The following is a 25,461-nucleotide window of genomic DNA, read 5'->3' as shown; positions in this document are numbered from 1 at the left end:
TCCAGTTTAATGACTGGTTTACAGATAAAATAGTTGCCTGCCAAATGTTTTTCCCCCTGACCATAACCGTCCATAGCTGTCTTGAGGATTTGGTCCATTGGTACAAAAAAAAGCATCCAACTGCATAGCTGCCGAGCTGAGCTGCAGCCCTGGTAGGAATGAGATTTTAAAATTTAGTATCCCCCCAGCCTGTGTTAGAACCTGTTCCTAGCCACCTCAAAACACCAGGGGAGCTATGTTGAGGATGCTTTTCATTGACTGTAGCTCCACCTTCAATACCAGCATCCCCGCGAGACTGGTCACCAAACTCATGGATTTAGGACTCTCCCTCTGCCTCTGGATCAAGGACTTTCTGTCTAACTGCCCCCCATGGACCGTCAGACCCTTGGTGGCGTACATCACCTCCTCCACCCCCCTCACACTTCACCACCGACTTTCCCCCAGGCTCCCCACAGGGCTGTGTGTTGAGCCCCCTCCTCTATGCCTCTACACCCACGATTGTGCCCCCGCCCACTACACCAACACCATCGTCAAGTTTGCGGACGATAACGACTGTGGTTGGCGTATCTCAGGAGGAAGATGATGACAGCTTCAGGGAGGGTCCAAAGACTGGCAGCCCTGGTGTTCAGACCCACAACCTCATCCTAAACACCACAAAACAAAGGAAGATTTATCATAGACTTCCGTAAGAAACAGTGCAGGAACACAAGCCCCCAAACCCCTATTCATCAAATGGGGACTGTGTGGAAAAGGGTCTCAGAGTTCAGATTCTTGGCACCACAATTTATGGAGGATCTCTCCTGACTAACAAACCCACCAACTACAAACACCACCCAGCAGCATCAAGAAGGCCCAGCAGCGACTCTACTTTCTGAGGATCCTCGGAAAAACACCTGGAGGAGAAGCTGCTGGTGTCCTTCTACCGCTGCTAAAAACATCGAGAGTGTGCTGGCGTACTGTATATCCAAATGGTATGCCACGCTGCTCTGCAGCGGACAGGAGAGCAGCCCCGTCAAAGGACATCAACACCGAGTGCACAAAAAAATCACAGTTGGCTGCCCACTGCCGCCTACGGCCCTGAAGGTGACATCTTTCAGCTCGTCCTCTGCCTGGCACATATATAGGCTGGGCAACCCCAGACATCACTGAAAAGGACCCTTCCGTGGGTGTGCTGGACACAACCTGTTAGCCCCTGCCGTTGCCCTCTGGCATACTGGTACAACTGTCAGTTTTTTCAAACGACGCACATACAGACACAAACAGACTCAGAAACAAGCTTCTACCCCATAGCCATACGTGAACTTAACACGGCAAAATAAAAATAACACTCACATTCAACTGAATGGTTCTACCTCAGCTGCTATTGTTATTTATCTGTAATTTCTTTTTTGTAAATATGGTATATATATTTACCTTTTATTAGATAATAGTATACAATTGCTCTTGTGAATCGCACCGTGGGATTGACTTTTAAATTTCGCTGTACCATGTGCAATGACAATAAAGAGATTCATTCATTCATTATTCATTGAGATGGTCTAGACCATCACTTTTTTGTGTGGTTGCTTGTGGCTAATTAAAATTGCCTTCTCATTGCCTCTGATGATTTTCGTTGCTCTCCAAATGGAGATAACCAACCAACATGTCCTTACTATACAGAACGATTCATCTGTTGCTGTGTGTGGACCTAAATTCTATAGTGAGGCCATGCTGATCCCTTGTCCTGTTCTGCTTAACTAATTCGACGTCATAAATATCATGAAACGTACTATTTCCAGATGAGAAGTCAGTGTGTCCCAAAAGTCTTATTTTATGAGGGTACGACTGTACCCTTTGTGCCGTGACCAAGCCTTAGCATGACTGTTTCAGTGTCAGTCTATGTAGGACAATGATGTGATTGCTGGAGACCATTCCGGTAGCGCATCGTCAGACCATACTCACAATCCCATATTTGAGAGTACCGGGAGGTGTCTTGGGCCGATTGGTATTAAAAATTCCCCTCATAAGGTTTGTTACCAGGGGGTGAGTCCCAACAGAATGACGCTCTGTTCCTTGTCATAAGATAAGTTGATAGGGCACTTCTGGCGCAGTTGATGGCACTATGATCCTGAGCCCCTCAGATCTGTAGGTGATGCTGTTTCTGTGACAATACATCTCCCATTTCCTGATATAGACCAGATACTGTTTTTTGGTGGACTGTCTGTGGGCCGCCGAAATTATGTTCACTGTTCGGTCCGTCAGTCCCAGCTGTAGTAGAGGTATTTTTAGACTCTACAAATTAATAAATTCATATAGTTATGACATGGGTGGCTATCCCTTGTTACGGGATGAACCAATAAATCTGGTCTATTCGGGATGGTGATACATGGTTCTAATACCATGCTGAGTATCACATGGTTGAGTAGGCCAATCGGGTACTACCAAAATACCAGACGCAGAGTCTTGCTGTATTTTCCTTAATACCCGACTGATGAGGCAGAAAGGAGGGAATGCATAAATAAACAATTTCCCCCAATGCAGCGAAAAAGAATCTGTCGCCGCTGCTCCAGGGACTGGTTCCCACGGAACATAGTTTGATAACTGGTGATTAAGTCTGGATGCGAATAGATCGATATCTGGTGTTCCATACGGTGCTGTAATATCAGCAAATACTTTTTATTCAACATCCATTCGGTGTTTTCATTAAATTTGCGTGACCTGGTGTCTGCCACTAAATTTAGTTTACCTGGTAGGTAAGTAGCTGATATCCAAATATGTCTCTGGATACACCATTGCCAAATTGTATTAGCCAGATTGTCACATGATGTCGATTTGTTTCCACCCATGTGGTTGATATATGCTACCACGGTGGTATTGTCAATCTGTAGTCTAACATGCTGGTGATATAACCCAGAACAATATGACTTTAGGCCATGGAATGCACCCAACATTTCCAGGTAGTTTATGCCCAGTGTTTGTAATAATGATGCCTCCTGTGCAGTCCATCTACCTCCACAGCTGGAGATGGAATTGGTGGCACCCCAACCAAGTGCACTGGCATCAGTTTGTAGCACCATAGAAGGGTTGCTGATAATGATTGGATTGAAACAAAGCCGAATGTTATCTTTCCACCATTTTAGTTCCATTATAGCTTTGATTGGTAGCTCCATTGGTCTGTCAAAATGACCAGCATTGATTTTGAGTGCTCGTATTTTTGCTCTCTGTAAATTTTGGTAATGTAAAGGTTCGAATTGTGTGGCTGGAAAAGCAGCCACCATTTGACCAATTACTTTTGCTACCAATCTGATGGACGGTTTACTGATGTCAATGAGGTTATTGCAAGCCTCTATTAAGTTTATAGCCTTTCCCTTTGGCAAAGTCACCAACATGTGAACTGAGTCAATGGTGAACCCCAAATAGTCCATAGTAGTGGAAGGCGTTAATTTAGATTTAACTGGATGGATAATAAACCCCAGTTTTTCAAATAACTGTTTTGTGGCTGTTACGGTTTGTTTGGCCAATTCCAAAGTTTTGCCCACAATAAGTATGTCATCTAGATATGCCATGGCCATGTGTTTTCGTTTCCGTAGAAACGCTAGGGTTGGTTTCAAAATTTTTGTGAACAGCCTGGGGGCTGATGTTAACCCATTTGACAGCGCTCTATACTGTCAGAGCTGTCCCATCCAGTTGAATTTTAAGTAACATCTGTGGTCACCTCGTATAGGCACTGAATAGTAAGCATCTTTTAAATCGATGCTAGCCATGAAGTAACCTTTGGAAATCAATTGTTTTGCAGTAACAAAGGTTTCCATTTTAAAATGAATACATTGTACAAATGTATTCAATTTGGTCAAATCTATGATGATGCGACAACCACCATCTTTTTTGTTTTTGGTAAAGATATTGGACACGAATTCTAGAAGAGTCGTGTTGGGATTTTTCAATTACCCCTTTTGCGTAAAGCCGCTCCAGTTCAGCATGCGCTTCTGATTTTTCTTTACCTGAAAGTACGAACATTCGGTTCGGTACATGCTGAACTGGAGGGCTGTATTTGTGCATAAATTCTATGGTATATCCCTGGATACTGCTTAAAATATAAGTGTCGGTAGTTAACATAGTCCATGCATCCAGAAAGAAGTGTAATCTCCCCCCAACCTCCATGCTCCCTGCAATTTGTAGGGAACCAGACCCACCTACCTCCATAGTTACCAGTGGCAGGTTTACTTATTTTTGTAAATCCTTCGTTGATGTTGAGGCGCCGGTGTCTGGGTTTGCGGTTGGGTTGGTGTTGGAGGTTTCCGTATCTTCCAAAAAGGCCGGCCTGGGCCATGGCCTAAAAAAGACTCATGTTCGGTGTACCGGACCTTTGAGCTTTCACCAGTTTGTCTTGTTCTACTGGTGGGTGCGTAGGGATGCTGTCTGTGGCCGTAGTAGGTTTTTGATGAAGTCGCTTTTATGAGCTCCAGGGTTTTTGCCTCCTCATCAAGCTCCTTGACTTGCTTCGATAGGTTACCTCCAAATAGTAAAATTGGTGGTTTTACATTTCCAGCTTTGCACAGACCTGCGAATTTCGGGTTTAGAGCAAGTCGGATGGCACTCTTCCTGATGCAGTTTATTTCATATTGTGTGTTGCAAAGCAGCGCCAGTGCATCCTGTTGGTCCTGCGACATGTCCTTCTCATCTACTGTGCGGGCGAAAGCTGTTATTCCCGCTGTTAGGAGCTTTAGTACCTTTTGGAGTTTGACATACATGCCTCTAACTCCTGCTCCGATATGTTTCCATATGCAATTATTTACAGGAACATTCAGGGATATACAGTTACCCAGTGCCAAGTGTCTTGCCGTGGTGTCCAATACAGCCTGTTCCTGTAGCTGGTTAAAGGACATATAATCTATATTGGCAGATAGTTTTTGCTCCAGGTTTTGGCCCGTCTGGTCTGGCTGTATGAAGTTGGACACCATGTCCAGTAGATTTTCACGTTCCTGCACCCCTTGCACACTTGATTTCTCTTCTGCAAACCCCTCTTCAGGATCAGCCCGGAACTGACCCCCAGTACTCCCCTCTGACAAGGGAGATGCACTGTGCAGCCCTACAAGAGGTGCTGCTGTGGGTTTAACATAGTGCCCACAGTGACTAGACTCCATCTCCCGGAGCCTGTCATGTTGGAGCAACTGCTCCACACACCGCTCCATCCGGCTCCAGCGCTCACGGTCGCTGGCCGCTCGAGGCTGCTCTAAGTCGGACTCATCCGAGTCAACGACTTTGTTGGTTTATTGTTTTGCCTTACCGCCCGGCCGCGGAGTGGATCTGGCCGGTGCGGAGGCGAAGTCGGGCACAGCTGGTCCCATTACGAGTGATTCATGTGCCGCTGACCGCTGCTGGCTGCCCTCAACTCCGCGGTCCTCCCCCGCCAGCTTTGTCGCAGCCCTCTTTGTTTTCTTGGACTTGTCCATTGACTCCCCACCTGTAAATCAGTATGGGAACAACACAAAAGACCGCAGAGTATCTCTTACCTGCAGGTTCCGGCTTTTAAAAACTGCCGCTGCGGGGGAACTCACGTGACTCCGAAGTAAAATTGACAGATTCAAACCTCAAACACTCTTACTAGGAGATTACATTCTGTATTTGGGGAGTAAGGAGACATCTGTAGGCTCAGAGTGGGGCTTCCTGTAGACTAAACAGGAAGCATGGCAGAAGGGAAAGAACAGTAACACTAACACAAAAGGTTATATACATTCAGGAATCCAGCTAGTAAAAGTGAAGTTATTAACTGCAGATTTTCATTAGAACATCCAGGGAATATTTTGACAATGTGATAATGGAAGATGACTGATGGCAAATCACCAGACTAGGTTAATTTTTTTTTCTGATACATACTTCCATTGAAATTTGACATTCGCAGGTCAACTGGAAGAATATCAAATATAACCCAGACATCAAAAGTTCAAATGTTATACATCAAACCTCCAATTATCTGGCAAACTCAGGACCAGGTGTAGCAGACTGGCAGATGTTGTTTTTATTTGTATCACAGCACATTTTTAATTCACAGAGTGTAGATGTTATGCAGTATTATAAGGATTTTTCCAATAAACCAGGTAAGTTTAAAGGGAGCAGGTGAATTAGGGTGTTGTGAGTGGAAGCAGAGTGCAGGAACCAGGGGCCCAGCAGGTGGGAAGGGTGTGCAAGAACCAGGGTCACAGTGAGTCAGCACATGGGCAAAGGTCACCTCCTCATGCCGAGACATCAGGATTTTCAAATACAGTGTATTCTCAACCATCTGTTGTGCAAATGGAAATAAAGTAAAAATGTCTTTTCACACTTGCTTCGCAGAACACTTCAAATTAAATACAGTTCGAGCTTATTTTCATAACAACACATTTCTTGCGGTTGTATGAGAATTCCAAGTTCTTGAATGCCAGATAATAAAAAAACATTCTAATTAGATATTGAGTTTTTCTGTAATAAGAATCTCTTTTGCAGAATTAACCCGTGTGGTCCTTGTTATTGTAAGGTGATATAACTTCTCCTGTCTTCTAAGGACCCTCTTATTGGTTATCATGTGCCTTCCTTACAAATATTACTCACAACAGCCTCTTGGATGTGTCAATGCAAAAGTGGCTTCACCCAAGGATTCAGCCACAGTGCAGTTTACACATTCTCAGGAATAACCATAAAACTGTTGCTGATATTAACTGTAATAACTTGACAACATGCAAGAAATGTCACCTTCTTATGCTGTTGAATGATAGGAAGCTTTAGGTTACCTGTACTTTCATTTGAATTGATTGTGCTAACCTCCTGCTTTGAAGCAAAACTATACAGAGGCTGATGTGGCATTGCCCAGCTTGTCTGAATACCTTCAATGGATCTTTTAAAATCAAGCGAAGGAAGGCTGAATTTGTGCAGTGTGGTCTTGTAATGTTACTTTTTAAGCTTGGCATCATTTCAGCGAATCTGTAATAGATTTTCTCTGAAGCCAACGCGGGGGGAAAAGCATCTTCTCACCAATGGTTAATGCTGGCTGCAGGCTATGTTCACCTCCATGCTACATGAGGTACAAGTGAATGCAATCAGCAGCCAACATGCGGCAGCAGGTGCATTCCAACAGTCCTTGCTGCCATTACTGATGAACCTTACTGATAGCAACTATGAAATACTTCTCTACGCAATTCTACCTGCAACTTTGTCACAAATGTCCAGCTCTGGACCTTCCTGCCTGGCAACATTTTGCATGCATCAATGCTACAACTATAGACATCAAAAATAGGTGCAGGAGTAGGACATTCGGCCCTTTGAGCCAGCACCGCCATTCAATATGATCATGGCTGATCATCTAAAATCAGTACCCCGTTCCTGCTTTTCCCCCATATCCCTTGATTATGTCAACTATGTGGGATGCCCGAGCTGTACCACACCACACTCTCTCTCTGTGAAGTGTCAAATCATTGACAGTACACTTACACAATGGATCTGTCAATTACTACTTTGCTGTAGACTATTATAGCTTTGTGTCTCATTGTAGGAATGTTCTTCTTCTTTTTCTAGATATCTCGATCCAGTTGTTAACCACAGGTATAGGCTGGTAGATTTAGTCGCTCTCAAGCCATCTGTCGATTTGATATTTTTTTCTTGACGAGGCCAAAGAATGTTAATGTGTACACATCATGACAGGCTTCTGCATATCAAAGTCGTAAGTTGTGTTATCATACACAATCCGTAACTTCGGGAAGCAGATGCCAAACCATTCGTGAAATTAAAAGGTTGACTGCAGGGCATATAAAACACAACAATCTCAGATATCCCTATCTTGCTCAGGCCACAGCTGGCAAAGTTCAAAGTATTAGACGAAATGTGTGGGAAGGAATTGCAGATGCTGGTTTAAACCGAAGATAGACACAAAACGCTGGGGTAATTCAAAGGGACAGGCAGCATATCTGGAGCGAAAGAATGGGTGACGTTTCAAGTCAAGACTTTCAGTTTTCCATCTGAAGAAGGGTCTCGACCCGAAATGTCATCCATTCCTTCTCTCCAGAGATGCTGCCTGTCCCGCTGAGTTACTCCGGCATTTTGTGTCTATCCAAGTTCAAAGTACATTCAGAGTACATTCCCAAATAATAATTTGCTGATTTTAAAGAGAATCCCCATAACACCCTGTACAATAAAAACAGAATTTGGTCCTCTTATTCACAGACACAAACGGGGCAACAGGGCTGTCAGTAGTGATAGAAACATAGAAAATAGGTGGAGTAGGCCATTCGGCCCTTTGAGCCTGCACCCCCATTCAATATGATCATGGTTGATCATCCAACTCAGTATCCTGTACTTGCCTTCTCTCCATACCCCCTGATCCCTTTCGCCACATACAGCTCTTTATGGCGTGGATGATAATAACCCCAAAGTTGATAACGTCTATTTTTCTCGCTCATATCTGCTCACTAATATCTTTTGCTTGGCTGTGAGGGGGTGGGAAGAACATCTCACCAAATAGCACCGGGCTATTCTTTGCTTTATGTGCACAATACGAGAAATGTCTGAAGCAGCCCGACCCGAAACGTTGACTGTCCATTCCCATCACAGATGCTGCCTGATCCGCTGAGTTACTCCGGCACTTGCTGTTTCTTGCTGAAAATTCCAGCATCTGACTTCCTTGTATCTACAAAACATCTCATACTTGTTCCTGAGAAATCATCACTAGGCTGTGGTAAAAGGACAAAAATCTCAAACTCTTTACTTTCTTCAATTGTTGAAATTGCTCGAGGAGTGACTTTGGCTGCAGAAATTTACTTTTCTTATTTTAGCTTACCTAGCAGTGTGCTGCAAGTGTACAACCAGGCAGACAAGTACCTGTGGTATGCAATTGGTCCTTATTACGATAGAAGACTAAATGCTCAGTGGATTGGTTCTAGAAAGGGGTCAATCTAAAATATGGAGCAGTGCAGGAAGAAACTGCAGATGCTGGTTTATACCGAAGTTAGACACAAAGTGCTGGAGTAACTCAACGAGCCAGGCAACAACTCTGGAGAAAAAGGGTGGGTGACGTTTTGGGTCAGAACCCTTCTTTAGACTGAAAGTCTACAGGTCGGAACCCTTCTTTAGACTTTCAGTCACCCATCCTTTTTCTCCAAGTTGCTGCCTGACATGTTGAGTTACGCCAGCACTTTGAAATATGGAGCATATGCCTGCATTAACCAGGAATACCTGCATGTTTCTAGGACAAACTGCAGAATTGAGTTCAAAGTTGTTTTCATCCGAGAATGGTAACAAGTCATTTAGTTCACCACATGGTACGTGGCCACTGCCAAGGAAAATAGTAATTCAAATACAAAACTTACCAGTGGCTCCTCTTCTTCCTGTTTTGCCTCGCTTCCCCTGGGGACCTAAGGGTAAAAATTGAAGAGAATCAACTTATTTGTTCGTTATTGGATCTAAGAAATGTTTTCTTTAATTCCATTATAGAACCCCGTGGCATTTCTTCCCTCAGCGCTGAAACATTACAACGAGTGTTACATACCATCTGGCTTCTGCAGACTCCAGTTCTGTTAATTGCATATTCCTGGGAATTTTGGTTAAAGTTTATTATTACAAATTAGTTTGGTCAAAGGATGGAGAATTGTTTGTAAACTTAAAAGATATTGAATATATTACTGAACTGCTGGTGCTAACAGATGAATCTCACAAAGGCAATATTTAATTTGCTCTGACATCCAGCAAAGCAAGCCATTGAATTCCTTAGGACTGCTTAAATTCCATCCCAATTCCGGCAAGTTAATACTAGAAATACAACCAAAAAAATGTCTGGACAATGTAACCGAACAATAAAGAACATTTCTGCCATTGAAACTCCACTTGATTCCCAGCTGTGGTAATTTCTTCAAAAGTAACAAATTACTCATAATTTAGTTTTGCTTTAATTTCTTTTAATCAATCATTGGTGTCCTTTGTTAAATGTGATATGATTGTGTGCAGAAATCTATTCTCAACCCAATGACTCAAGCCAACTGAACTAATTTGCCAACATATGGTGTTCATCTAAAACCTATTATTGAAAACCTATGCAAATTATATAACCCAAACAATAACAAGTTCTCTGCAGGATGATGCAAGTTCAGATTCCTCATGGACTGGAGTTTGTCGGTGTATTATTTTGCCACACCAGCAGTTTGCATAGCTGCTTACTAGAAGTAATTTTTCATCTCATTGCTAATGAATGAAGCCAATCTTCCACTGGGAAAAGAGAAAAACAAAACAGGCCAAGGCTTACAAATGGCAAATGAAGGCTACCCAAAGTCAGCACCTTGTCTCATTTGATGAAAATCTCACTTGCTTTGGGTAATGATGAGGATTTTTCTTTGTACTTGTAATTCTTCTTTATTCGTCCTGTGGTTATTTTACTTCTTTCTATTTCACACTAATTTCTTGAACTGTCTAATGGAATTTGGTACATAAAATGGGTCTCACTATATGTTATTTATTAATCAGGTGAATTTTATTGCAAATTCCATTTTCAAAAGTTCTCTTTTGCAGGCATTATTCAATTGTGGTGTTAGGCTGCTGTCTAAAATCATAATCATTATTTGTGTTTTCATTTAGTTTCAATAATGGGCACAATGTTATAACTTTTGATGCAATGAATTGGGGAGAGGGTTCACTGTATTTAGTAAACATTGTTTAGTTCAGTTGCATTGATTCCAATGGGTAGGAATTGCTACCAATTGTGGTGGTCTCATTATAACCCAAGATTCAAGATTCAAGATTCAAGATTCAATTTAATTGTCATTTGGACCCCTTGAGGTCCAAACGAAATGCCGTTTCTGCAGCCATACATTACAAACAAATAGACCCAAGACACAACATAATTTACATAAACATCCATCACATCGCTGTGATGGAAGGCCAAAAAAACTTATCTCTCTACTGCACTCTCCCCCCACGATGTCAGAGTCAAAGTCAAAGCCCCCGGCTGGCGATGGCGATTGTCCCGCGGCCATTAAAGCCACGCCGGGTGGTGTGAGGTCGCACACTGGGTCTTGGTGTTAGAGCCCCCGGCGTGCGCTCGCAGAGTCCCGCGGCCATTCCAAGCCGCGCGGGTCGGTGCTGTAAGGCCCTGCTCCAGGAGCTCTTCAACCCAGCAACTCGGGCAGGAGAAGTCGCCGTTGCGAGAGCCCTGAAAAGCGGTCTCCCTCCAGGGACCCGCGGGCTCCCGGTGCTGCTGTCCGCCAGACCCGCAGTTGCAGCCTCCGAATCTCCGGAGGTCAGGCCGCAGCAGCAACAGCGCTTCACCACCGCTCCACCCGCTCTGGACTCGGCCAGCTCCGCGACAGTGAGGTGAGTCGTCGGCACCAGAGTCCCCGGTCTTCTCCTGTTGGAGGCCGCTCCTCGTTGCAGCCCCAACGACAACGGAGACCCGACAAGAAAAGGTCGGGTCTCCCGTGCAGGGAGAGATTTAAAAGTTTCCCCCTCCCTCCCACTCCACCCCCACACACACACACCCCAACAAAAAATAACAAAAACTACATAGAAACATAGACAAAAAATAATAAAAACACGGACGGGCTGCAGAGGCCGCTGCTGACGAGAGTCGCGCCGCCTACCGAATATTATGCTACATATAAGGAACTGAAAACTAAACATACAACCATTTGTCAAACATTTTTTACTAAGTTGCTTTAATATATATGTATGTGCGTGTGTGTATCATCCCAGCAATTTAACTTGGTTATTTGGTAGGTAGGAAGATACTAACATGGAAAATATGACAGCTGAGAAATTTGGATAAGTAGTGTCTTACCCTGCTGGCTATGTCAATTACATCTGGAGGTGAACCCAAGTATGACTATTGCCAGACTCGATTGTTGAGGAGAGGATATGTTTAAGGTGGGAAATGAGTTATCAATCAACAATTCTGCTTTAAGCAGGTTGACCTCAATAGAAATTGCAAGTCTTCACAATGAAGTGAATTGAAAGAACATAGAACCGTACAGGACAGGAACAAGGTCTTTGGCACACTATGTCTGTGCTGAGCATGATACCAAGAAAAACTAATCTCATCTGCCTGCACACGGTCCATATCCCTCCATTCCCTGTATATCCATGTGTCCATCCAAAAGCCTCTTAAATGCCACTATCGCATCTGCATCCACCACCACCCCTGGCAGTGTTCCAGGCAGCCACCACCAAACCCCGCACATCTCCTTTAAACTTCTCACCTTAAAGCGATGCTCTCTAGTCTTTGATGTTTCCTTCCTGGGAAAAAGTTTTTGACCGTCTGTCCTTTTTATGCCTCTCAATTTTATTTACATCTATTGGGTCTCCACTCAATTCCAGCATTTTGGTGAAAACAATCTAAGTCTTTTCAACCTCTACTTGTTGCTAATACCCCCTAATCCAGGCATCCTTCTGGTAAACTTCTTCCTCGCCCTTTCCAAAGCCTTTGTATCCCTCCTGTAATGGGGTAAGCCAAATAAGCATGAAATACTCCAAATGTGGCCTAACCAAAGCCCTATAAAGCCATCACGACTTCTTGACTTTATAGTCTTATACTATGTGCCTTCTATGACAGAGTGGTAAAGAAGGCAGATGTTATGCTTGCCTTCATTGCTATCTATATAAATTGGGAATATCTCAGAGATTCAGCAATTGCAATGCTTGATTCCTACATGATTGTTAATGAAATTTAATTGAATATGTTCTACATGTGCTTTGAATTGAAATTACTTGGCTAAGAACCGACCAATCTCCCCAATTTTGATTATTGTTTGATATATTAAGTCAATATGAAATGTAATTACAATCTCCTCATTTTTTAATCAATGTATTAAGTTACAGATTAATAAAACCTAATTGAAAGGTGAAATAACATTTAGGGTCCAATTAGCTCTTATTCCTAGTACAAAATAATAGCAAGTGTTACACAAAGGAACAGAAAAACACTTCTAAAGTAACTGACCAATTTCTGAGTTTAAGTACTCATCTGTTCGTATCTAAAGCGGTTGATTTTAATTTTTTGCAAATGCTTGGCTCCATGACAATGACTCTCTGTTCATATTAAACCACACTATAAAAACAATGTTAAAAAAGATGAAACCATCAAAAAATTATTTGATTCCCAATTTAACTCCAAGGACCCAAGCAGTCTTTCCAGCTGAGGTAGAGGTTCCCCAGCACCTCCTCCAACCTCATCTACTGAATCCGCTATTCCAGGTGTTAAGGTGAGACCAAGCACAGGCTTGGCGATCGCTTCGCCCAACACTTCTGCTCATTCGCAATAACCAACCCGATCTCCCGGTTGCTCAGCACTTTAACACCCCCTCCCATTCCAAATCCGACCATTCTGTCCTGAGCCTCCCCCATTGCCAGAGTGAGGCCCAGTGCAAATTGGAGGAACAGCACCTCATATTTAGCTTGGGTAGTTTACACCCCAGCGGTATGAACATTGACTTCTCCAATTTCAGGTAGTCCTTGCTTTCTCCCTCCTTCCCCTTCCCTTCCCAGCTCCCCCACACGCCTACTATATCCGGCCCTCCCACAACCCTACTGTCTCCTTTCTATTTCCCCCCCCCCCCCCCCCCCCCCCCCCCCCCCCCCCATCAATCTGAAGAAGGGTCTTGACTCGAAACATAGCCTATTCCTTCTCTGCAAAGATGCTGCCTCACCCGCTGAGTTTCTCCAGCATTTTTGTCTACCTGATGATTAGGGAATGCTAGATTTCACTCATCAGTATACATTTCAAAATGCCACATTTTATCTCAGTGTGAACATTTTCAAGTGTATGTTGCTCTGTTCAGAATGCCTTCTCATTACAAGGCACAGCAGACCACTGGGATACAACATCATCATCATTGTTGAAAACATCAACGGGCATGGTGCCTTACAATGCTGTGTACGACAGTGATCGCAACTTCAAGTGAAGTATGGATTGCCATGGGCTCGCTAGGAACTCATCCGCCCTTTGACAGGTCTTGTTTTTGGTCCTTGCTGGGGGTCCAAAGCCTCCTCTTCACCTGGCAAACCAGGTGGGGGAGACGGTTTAGTCGCTGACTATCCGACCATGGAGCAGGTAGCGCAGGATTACATGGTACCCGTGGCGGTTGGAACTCCCCCCCACCCCCCCCCCCCCAACCTGACTTGTGCAAGTACAACCATATAGAAAGCAAAATATAGGTTGTTCCCCAGTTGCACAGGGGTTCCTTTCCTATCTGTAGACCAATTTCTCTGTAAGTGAAAAATAGTCATTGTTCATAGAAAAGCATAGAAACAGAGAAAATAGGTGCAGGAGCATTCGATATGATCATGGCTGATCATCCAACTCAGTATCCCATCCCTGCCTTCTCTCCATACCCTCTGATCCCTTTAGCCACAAGGGCCACATCTAACTCCCTCTTAAATATAGCCAATGAACTGGCCTCAACAACCTTCTGTGGCTGAGAATTCCACAGTTTCACCACTCTCTGTGTGAAAAATGTTTTTCTCATCTCGGTCCTAAAAGACCTCCCTCTTATCCTTAAACTGTGACCCCTAGTTCTGAACTTCCCCAACATCGGGAATTATCTTCCTGCATCTAGCCTGTCCAACCCCTTAAGAATTTTGTAAGTTTCTATAAGAACCCCTCTCAATCTTCTAAATTCTAGAGTGTACAAGCCAAGTCTATCCAGTCTTTCTTCATATGAAAGTCCTGCCATCCCAGGAATCAGTCTGGTGAACCTTCTCTGTACTCCCTCTATGGCAAGAATGTCTTTCCTCAGATTAGGAGACCAAAACTGTACGCATATTGTATCGCTCCATATTTTAAAAAAAATTATTGCTTAACCTTAATTTTGCTATAATTAGTTTAGTCCAGAGATACAGCATGGAAATGGGCCCAATGAGTCCACACTGGCCACTGATCACACGTTCACACTAGTTCTGTGATATTCCATTTTTGCATGCACAACCTCCATACTAGGGGCAAGTTGCAAGGCCAATTAATCCACAAATCCTCATGTTTTTGGGAGGAAACCGGATCACCCAGGAAGAAACTCACATGGTCACAGGGATAACATACAAACTCCACACAGACAGCTCCAGAGGGCGGGAGCGAACCCAAGTCCACAGTGTAGTGAGGCAGCAGCTCTACCTAGTGGTCACTGTGTTGCCCTTCAATTTCATTGAATACTCACACTAACACTACCCATAATTAACCTGATGGAATACATACTGTGTTCAATAATTACTAAACAGCTTAAAACATTTTATTATTATTACTAGCTTTAAAAATGCTTTAGAAATAAGAATGTTTACTCATGTGAATGTTTACTCATGTTTCATGACTCAGAGAGCCCTTGTACCAATATAACCATATAACCATATAACAATTACAGCACGGAAACAGGCCATCTCGGCCCTACAAGTCCATGCTGAACAAATTTTTTTTCCCCTTAGTCCCACCTGCCTGCACTCGTACCATAACCCTCCATTCCCTTCTCATCCATATGCCTATCCAATTTATTTTTAAATGATACCAATGAACCTGCCTCCACCACTTCCACTGGGAGCTCATTCCACACCGCCACCACTCTCTGCGTAAAGAAGTTCCCCCTCATATTACCCCTAAACTTCTGTCCCTTCATTCTGAAGTCATGTCCTTTTGTTTGAATCTTCCCTATTCTCAAAGGGAAAAGCTTGTCCACATCAACTCTGTCTATCCCTCTCATCATTTTAAAGACCTCTATCAGGTCCCCCCTTAACCTTCTGCGCTCCAAAGAATAAAGCCCTAACTTGTTCAACCTTTCTCTGTAACTTAAGTTGCTGAAACCCAGGCAACATTCTAGTAAAAACTAAAAATCTAGTTACAATCATATTAACATTTCCAAATGCCCATCAAAGGAATGCTCCATCTCCTTCAGAAAATGCTCCAAACAAATAAAGGTCCACCAAAATAAATAACTCTCTTCAAAATAGAAATTAAAATTGTACGCAGTGGGTCTAGTAACTGCAACATTATAAAACAGGAACTTCAGAAAATAGAAACTAAAGGGCCTGTCCCACCAGCATGCGACTGCATGAGGCTAGCGCAACCTAACGTGGTCACTTGAGCCGTACGGCCTCGCGGGGCCGGTCCCACTTCGATCGCCGGAGCCGTATGGAGTTGTGCGGGTGGAAGTGCGGGGCTCAAGCCACCACGTTTGGTCGCGCTAGATGCATGCAATCGCATGCTGGTGGGACAGGCCCTATAGGAAAAGGCTAAATGAACAGTTGATGTGAACTAGCTAGCAGCGTGTTAGTGTTTTCCACTTTTTTTGTTTATTTTAGTGTGTCCCAATGTGTGTTTTTAATGTTTCTTGGTGTGTCTTGTGTGGGGGGTGGTGTGGGGGAGGTAAGGGGGAAACCGCTTTGGTCGCCTCCTCCAAGGAGAGACGACTTTTTCCATGTCACCTCATTCGTGGCCTAACATAGAGGATCGGTGCGGCCTTTCCCAGAGACACGCCCGGGGCTTTAGCAGCGGGCGCAGCGCAGACTGTTTCGTCGCGGAGTGGGCGAGCCCTCGCTGGGGGTCGCTGGGGGGGAGCGCTCCGTTCGCTGGCCCGCGGCAGCCTGAAGCCGCGGACTGCGGAGCTCCAGCTGGCGCGGCGTCCGGAGATTGGGATTCCTCGTTGGGGACTGGAGGAGAAGAGCTCCGACCGCCGCCTACTTCTAACCGCGGGCGCGGCGGGGACTTACCATCCTCGCCGGGGATCCCTGGAGAGGAGCTCCGACCGCCGGCCCTGCGGTCTGCGGTGCTTTTGGCTGCGACGCGGCAGGGACTTTAGATCTTCGACTGCCGGCCTGCGGCCTACACCATCTTGAAGCTATGGTCTCCGGTGGGGAGGCACCGATTCAGGACTTACCTGGACTTAACTTGTCTGCACATCTGGACGCCTGCAGCGGCGACTGCGGAGGATTGTGGTCCCGACCACGGGGGAAAATGGAGGAGGACTGACCAAACTTTGTGCCTTCCACCACAATGATGAATGCTGTGGCGGATGTTTGTGTTAAATTTTTGTGTGTATTGTGTGGTTTTTTTTATCGTACCGCTGCTGGCAAGTTCATTTCACTGCAGTTTAAGTGCTCGTGACGAATAAAACTAATTTGACTTGACTTGAACCACCACTTTTTGTCTTGAAATAGTACTCGCAAACAAAAATAAATACAAGGGGTCAGATGTGCATTTCAGTCATCACTCTTGCTTGACCTTAATTTTGTTTGTAAAATAAAACTGAACAGTATATTTATACTCTTTACCTGTCTGTGAATGATCGATTAATTTCATAAAGGGCCTGTCCCACGAGCATGCGACTCCATGCGGCAAGCGCGACCTAAAGGACCTGTCCCACGAGCATGCGACTCCATGCGGCAAGCGCGACCTAACGTGGTCGCTTGAGCCATATGGCCTCGCGGGGTCGGTTCCACTTCAATTGCCGGAGCCGTATGGAGTTGTGCGGAGCTGGTCCCGACATCGCGCGGGGCTCCAAAAAACTGACCGTGTTCAAAAATTCCGCGCGGCAACGGCCTGCCGGCCCGCAGCCGCCTCGACGCCATAAGCATCGCCTCGACGCCGTACGTCACGCACGAACTTCGATCTAACTTCATGTCACTCACTCGACCTCCGCGCGGCCCCCGCTGCTGGTTAGGTCGCGCTTTCCGCATGCAATCGCATGCTCGTGGGACAGGCACTTTAGGTCGCGCTTGCCGCATGCAGCTCACATGCTCGTGGGACAGGCCCTTCAGGCAAAAGTATTGATTTTAACTAAAGTCAAATTTTCATCATTCTCAAAGACTGATAAAAGTCACAAAAATCTAATACTAAACCCAGCATGTCTCAAGTATGCAGATTTATTTTTAATACACATGTCTGGAAGTCAAATTGTTCTCTTGCTGGAGGCTCAATCTTGATTTCATTAGTTGCTCATGACATACCATGACTCAGCACAAGGCAATTTTTAAAACCGCACTGCGGAGTATTTTATTACATGATTTGCATGCTTAAGAAAATGTTGCATTTAACGGGAAACTTATGTTAAATTGTGTTCTGTCCCTACATCTTAAAATCCTTGATTAAAATCAGCAACTTGATCCCTTGGAAAGTGAATAGTAATGAGAATTTAAATGTCTTGAATCTTATTTATCTGCTGTAGTTAATTTGCTTTCCATCACAATAATGTAAGTGAAATTGGTTATCTTTTTTTTAAGTACGTATTAAAACATAGTAGACAGGTTTTTATTATTTTCCTCCCTGGCTTTACATTAGTTGCTTATATTAAATGAGCATCTCTAACTTTTTTGAAGAGCTGTTATGGCGTCAGTGACCATTATTAAATAATTTACTTAGTTATTTTTCAGGAAAAAAATGATAAAATTTGGGGAAATTAAATCCTCCTTTGAGATGGGTTGGAAACTTTCATTCAATTTCACTCTTACAGATTATTGGAAAAGAGAATTGAGCCTAGGATATGAAGCTGGAAATGCACATTTGTGGTCCCAGTTCTAATTGGGCTGCTGTGTAGCAGAATTCTATTACAGAAGCAGCCAGCCATACTTTCCACTGAGTTTCAGGGTATGTTGAAGGAACACGCAGTATCTGTTTTGGCCACGTGTATCACCTCCCCCTCTTGTCTCTCTCTATGACAGTACATCCCATTGTTGAAAAAGATATTTTCCTTAATGTGCAGAAAATTGTTTAAGAAGGCACTGCTGAAATAAGTCTACTTGTTGAGTTTTTGAATATAACTTCAGACTCCCTGGTTTTGGTGAAATGCACTGATAATTATATTTAGTTGGACTTTTCCTGCATTCGGCATCATCCTTAGAAAAAATGTCCTGGCATTCTACATCCATGGAGGGAGGAAAAGAATAGCCAGAATCTACTATCTATCTATATCCATTAAGGAAGTCAGGTTAATCAAGCAGCTCGAGACAATAGCAGGATCCCTCAAATAAGCATAATTTTGTAGATTTGATGCATTGGGACCAATTTTGGGGCAGGTCAGACGTACTCAAACCAATAGGTTGCAATCCAACAGAACTGGGACCAGCCTTCTTGTACAAGTGATGATGTTGGCAATACTATTGTGGAGGGTTTAAATTAAAAGTTGGGAGGAGGTAGGGATCAAATATGGTTTTAGGAATAATAAACAAAGTACAGAAATGACTTCTGCCACCATCACCCTCATATGTCACCCTACTCCTCCATACGTTCATTTCCCAACCCCTCCCCCTCTCTGTGAGACCTCACACAGAGCAACATAAAAGCTATGAAATGTGGAAAGTTAGAGGGATGTGGTCATGAAATGCAGTGTTGGAAACACCTCGCATATTGAAAAACGATGTAGGATAGAGAAAAAAACTGAGCTAATGTTGCAGATGGATGATCTACCATGAAATTGGCCAGTTCTAACTAGCACTAATATTGTTTTATTTTATTCTCTTTTGTGTTTATTATGTTATCTATGAGTACTGTGTTTACAGACCTGTTATGCTGCTGCAAGTAAGAATTTAATTGTGTAGGAAGGAACTACAGATGTTGATTTACACCGAAGAAGGACATAAAATGCTAGAATAACACAGGGGCGTCTGGAGAGATGGAATGTGTGATGTCTTGGGTCAAGACCCTTCTTTACAATGTCATTGTTCCGTTTTCGGTATATATATAATAAATAACATTGACTCTTGACCTTTAAACATGGTAAATTATGTTATTGAGGGAGTCGTTCCTTGCTGATTCTCCTCCTGCTCACTCTTACTGGAGGCTCAGCCAACAAAGCCAACCTTCATTCTTCAGTAACATCATTTACCATGCATAAAAGCTGAAGGAAGCGTGTATTATATATGCATACATTACACAGTATGATTAGCAGCAAAATGTTTGCAGACATTTAAAGCAATCGCACAAATTCAACTAAAATAATGAATACAAGTATATTCTATCAGATTTTTATGACAGATATAAATTTAAGGAAGCATTTATTCAATATTGATTTATTTCATTTTTATTGAACTGTACTTTGCATTTGCATCAAATTCAGTGCAAGCCCTCAGCAACAGTTAAGTTGAGTTATAACTTGATACTGTATCTGCACTAGTATTTTTGTTCATGGTGCTTGTAATATTTTACATTGCTATTGCTTAATCTTGAGCATGTCTGGCACCCAGCCTATCACTAGATCCGGCTGGACTACATCAATCACTTTCTTCCGCTAAGATTGCCCTCTTTTCTAGGATCATCCCGAGGAGAAAAGATAAGCACAGCTTGTTTTCATTTTTAAAAGAAAAAAAAATGTGCTTGTGTAGTGCTTTGATACTAATAGCACAGACTTGTGTAGGATTGTGCGCACTGATTTCTTGCTGACTTACTATATTGCGTGATACTTATTGGCAGTGTAGTAAAGGGGAAAAAAGGCCAGATGGATTGTTCTGAGTGGAACTGGATATTAAACAATGAAATAATCATCAGAGGGAAGGAAGGAATACATTTTATAGTTCTCTGATTTGCACTGACTTTGATCTGATCATCAATAAACAAGAGACACTCAGGCTCTGGATTTATTGGTTGTTTCTTAGTGTGGAGGTGACAGACAAGACGACAGTGAAAGCTAGGTTAAACATTTTTGTGCTCTGAAGCGATCCCCAATCTCTAAGAACACTTTGGCAATGGTCATTGCGTGAGTCCCTTCCATATCATTTCTGCCTCTAAAGTATCTAGGCCCTTCCATTGAGAAGTGTTTCATGATCGAGAGAGTTTATGTGGATTTTCCGCATCTCGCAGTTGCAACCAAATTATTATCAATATTTCAATACAGTGAGTACGCCCTACTGGCGGATGCAAGAGTTTTGTGTTGCCAGTGCTTATACTGATACGGCGACCACGTGTAGGATGTGCCTCCCAGTGGCCAACACTGGTAATGCAAGCTTAAATTTCTCTTTCTGATGGACTTCACCATTTATAACAGTGCTCTTAAACCTTAACAGTCGGCAATAAATTCAATTTCCGGAAGTCAGTAAAGGCACGAAGAAGAGGCATGTTTGAGTTTATGAGGAAGATTTGCAATGGCGATCAAGTTATCATGGTTGATGTGAGCAATAGTCGAGAAAAGTAACCTTCTGCCCAACCAATAATGTTGGCAGTACACCCAAACTATCTTCATGATTAAGTGGTGTATCAACAAACCTATTATTGAAAGTATGTCAATAGACAGTTTATCAATGACGGGGCAGAGTACATATTATAGGAACAGCCCCCACATGTTGTAACAGTTAGCAGTTCAATGGAAATCAGCATTTGAACTACCCTGGAAGATGACCTTCAGCCACCAAGACAGAAAAAAGCTAATACCAGTTAAGTACAGCAATATATTTAAAATATCCCATCTGCGTGGAGCTGCATACTTGGAATACTGTGCTCATTTTTAAAGAAATGACTGGATACGGGAACTGTTTACACAGAATGTACACCATCTAACCTTTCCTTTGCTTTTCATTGCTGTAACACAGTACTTTTCTCTCTTCATTATTTCAAAAGTACTGAACAAATTTTATTCGCAAAGCACAAAACCAATCGTATTATTTTCCTTTTTACAATATGCTATTAACACACCCCGAGGCTCTCATTATGTCATTAAATATCATTGGTTTCAAATTTGGCTTAAAGTGAAATCACTCGCACATCAACCACATTAGTGGCAGTGGAGCTGGGGGCAGGGGGGGGGACACAAGGTTTGCAGGGAACCTGGAAAAAGTGCTGATGGCTAGAAATTACATCTGTTTTTTTTTCCCCCTCAAACATAAGTCATACCATTCCCATTACAGATTATCAAAATAAATCACTGTCAATGTCAAAATTAAGCAGCATCTGGATCACAATTGGTTCCACCTTTGATGTGAGCGCAAGGTTCACAAAGAGGATAATGCAGACTTTATGTTTTAAATATTTGCTTTTTCTCTGGACTATTCTTTTCATACATTTTGAAGGTGTCTGTGAATAATCAAAATAAAAATAATGAAACACTCATTCACACATTTATCATTACGCTCCTGGAATGAAGTACAGTTGGTCATAGCTCCATTTGCTGTGCTACTGTGCTGCCTTATCCAGTGTTCAAGCTGCTTTGGAGACTGGATTATGAGGACTCATACATGAAGTTGGCCACAGGTTTGGGAAGGGAGAAATTGTACAGAGGGTTCGAGAAGAGATGATGATGGTAAGGTTCTGGTTTGTAAGGTTTTAAGGGTCAGGAGAGGTTTTTTTTGAGATAAGTAATGACGCAAGCTCCAATGCAATTGGTACAATACAGGGAAGGGAAGCTCCTTCCAATGACAATTTGCACTTGGGCAGGCAAGGATTTTAGATGGTAAGTATTTTAGTGGGACTGTGGTCAGAGCTGGAAGTGGATTTCATGGTTGATAAAGACACCTTGGGGAAGCAGAAACCAAATAAAGAATGCAGCAATTATACTCTTAACCTTCCTATAATGTATTTGAGTTACTATCTTATTTTCATTTCACCTTCAGTTTCCTTTCTGAATGCTTTGCAGAAACAAAAGTGATCTTGGAACCCTCACTTGAATTAAGGTATCATTGCTGGAACTATCTATTCTCTAAAACATTTACAATGTGAATCAACAAACTGCTTTCTTGTGAGAAATTGATTGCTCGGATCATTTGAAACGTTGAATTTCCAGCTATATTACTATATCCCAAACAAAATTATCTTTCAATTATGAAACTGGTTAAGTAAAACTGTGTTGAGAAACTTTGTCAAGAGCCTAATCTGAAAAGCAATGTTATAAATTATATAATAAAATAAGGATTGATATTCTTTCACAACCTTAATCAATCAGACATTCATTTTCAATCACTAGTTCAAAAAACATAATGGTTGGAGAAAATTAGCTGGGGGTCTGCATCTTCTCTGTTCAAATCCCCAAGTCTCAATTTAAGCTGCAATCTTTACCACTCACCCTTTTGACTGCAAGAAATTGAGGGCTGCCATGCATGTCGAGGGAAGGAGGAAGATGGGCAGTGGAGCATTTTAACAATCAGATGCAAATCTTGCACTGCTAAAACTTCATCCAAAAGGACACCAATCTGAGTTCACAGAAATTTAGTTGAGGTTAATTTTGAGATACAGCATGGAAATAGGCCCTTCGGCCCACCGAGACGGCGCTGAACAGCAATCCCCGTTACACTTGCATGCACTGCACACTAGGGACAATTTGCAATTTTTACCGAAGCCAATTAACCTACAAACCTGTATGTCTTTGGATATGGAGGAAAATCGGAGCACCTGAGAAAACCCATGTGGTCGCGGGGAAAACGTACAAAATCTGTACAGACAGCACCCGTGGTCAGGATCGAACCCGGGTCTCTGGTGCTGTAAGGCAGCAAATCTACCACTGCACCACTGTGTTGCCCCTGATGTTAGGCTAAGCATAGTTAGATTGAGTAAGCTACAGAAACGTAATTCACTCACCTGGCGGGCAAAGACAATCAGACGTAACCTCCCTAATTGTCCGGATTTTTCCGACTGTGTTGGTTAACTCCTATGGAAATAAAACAATATATTAATTGCACAGTAAAATTCACGATGATTAAATATAATGATCATACGTGCTTGAATTACAATTCCCCACATCAAACTACAAAAGGTCTTGTTTTATTGTATTTCTAATTCTAATGTGATGGTTTGATTGTGCTAATCAGTTCCAGATTCCTTTTTTGGTTAGTTTAGCGGTGATGCTTTCATTGTTCAGACACCAGAAATCCTTTTCAAACTTCTCTTGAATTTCATCACCAATTCCTTTCCCTCTTCATCTAGTTTTTATTATTTTGCAAGTTGGCGCCGGGAATGTGACGATTCTTTGTTTGCCGCCTCGGAGGAAATCTACTTTTACACTACAGTCGTTACACTTTTGTACCTATGTACGATTGTGTTTATGATTTTACTGGATGGTATGTAAAACAAATAATTTCACTGTATCTAAGTAAACGTGACAATAAAGACCTGCTATGCAACCAATCAACATTGCTAAACAGCTGTGAGCTGGCAAAATAGCAAAGATAAATGCTAATATGAAACAAAGCCACTAGTGAAAAAAAGTATTTTGTGCAACGCTCTGTTTAGTGTTACAGTTGCATATGTACTACAGTATTGCTAAATAGCTGTGCAGCATATTCAACAACAGACTAGAAAACTCATAAAAGCAGCAAAATACTGCTATTACTAACTATCTTTTTAATGGATATGTATCACATCTGGATTTTCAAATACTTCAATTAGATTTTTTATTTAGTTGCAACAAGAACAGTGCATTGCTGTTAAGCATGTGTGCTCATTGGCACATTAAGCAGCAAAACTGTGCACTAATCATAATATCATGCAACTAAAGATTATAAGATACTTTAAAATGCATTTGTATTATTTCTCTGCCTCTGCATGTGGACATATACTTTACCGTCAACCACCACCTCGGCATTCCTTGTAAGCAGTTTCGACCTTTGAGTGATTATTGCATACCTTTACCGTTAGTAGTGATTTAGGAATATAAAAATGAAAATGAAGTCTTGCTGTTAAATAACACCTTTCACATTCCTTAACACATTACACCAAAGAAGTGGTCCCCATTGTGATGTAGAAAATATGGTGCAAATATGCAGGTGGTAACCTTTTGCAAACAGAAATGTGATATTGCCTAAATAATAATGTTCTGTTGAAGTTGATTGAGATTTATATATTAACCAAAATATCAGTATTAATACCTCCACTTTCAAATTATCACCTAGAACATTTTACCTTTGTTAAACATCTCATCTAATTCAATACTGGGTGTATTGCATTTTTAACAGTCATCTGAATACCCAATCAAACTAATTAATGTTTCTATATTCTACCTGTAGGGTACTGATTATAACCCAAACTTGATGCTCAATCCGAAGACGACTTGGAATTAAAAAATCCTAATAGACCCAATGATTTATCAACAACTTGTAATTATGGAGCAAATATTTATTTGTAAAATCACTTCACAGAGACACAATGTTAGAGATTCCAAACCAGAGTAAAATTGAAATATTATTCATTAGAAAAAAAAATCCCAGCTGCTTAACAGCCTTGAATAGTGGAGAGATGGGAGATGACGTCAAAAGGGACATTGCACCAAAGAACAGAACCATAAGAATGTAGTAGGTTTCAGCAACGATAAGGGGACATAATGAACATCAAAAAATGTAAGTACAGGTATAAGGATGAGAATTTAACATTCAAAGAGTTAAAGTCAGAATCAGCAAATACAGGGTTGTTGATCGGGAATATGTAAAGATAAGACAGGGCAACAAAGTTTGGGAACAGCTCCATCCAAGATCGTGAGAAATTCATAGCAAGAGGATTTGAGTATAGGAGCAGGGAGGTTCTATTGCAGTTGTACAGGGTCTTGGTGAGACCACACCTGGAGTATTGTGTACAGTTTTGGTCTC

General features: G+C 42.4%; 1 protein-coding gene across 1 annotated transcript in view; it reads right to left on the bottom strand.

The window, feature by feature from the left end:
- The window catches only part of LOC129701743 (collagen alpha-1(XXIII) chain-like), a 134,102-nt gene that overhangs the window by 96,764 nt on the left and 11,877 nt on the right, over window positions 1-25,461 (bottom strand). Inside the window, exons 2-3 of the mRNA XM_055643145.1 lie at window positions 23,462-23,531; window positions 9,315-9,359 (exon numbers count right to left, since the gene is read on the bottom strand). Of these exons, the coding sequence (XP_055499120.1) occupies window positions 9,315-9,359; window positions 23,462-23,531 (115 nt within the window). The remainder of the gene's footprint in view (window positions 1-9,314; window positions 9,360-23,461; window positions 23,532-25,461) is intronic.

The sequence above is a fragment of the Leucoraja erinacea genome, chromosome 11, assembly GCF_028641065.1.
Source record: "Leucoraja erinacea ecotype New England chromosome 11, Leri_hhj_1, whole genome shotgun sequence".
Taxonomy (NCBI): domain Eukaryota; kingdom Metazoa; phylum Chordata; class Chondrichthyes; order Rajiformes; family Rajidae; genus Leucoraja; species Leucoraja erinaceus.
This window is presented reverse-complemented; position numbering and strand designations above follow the sequence as displayed.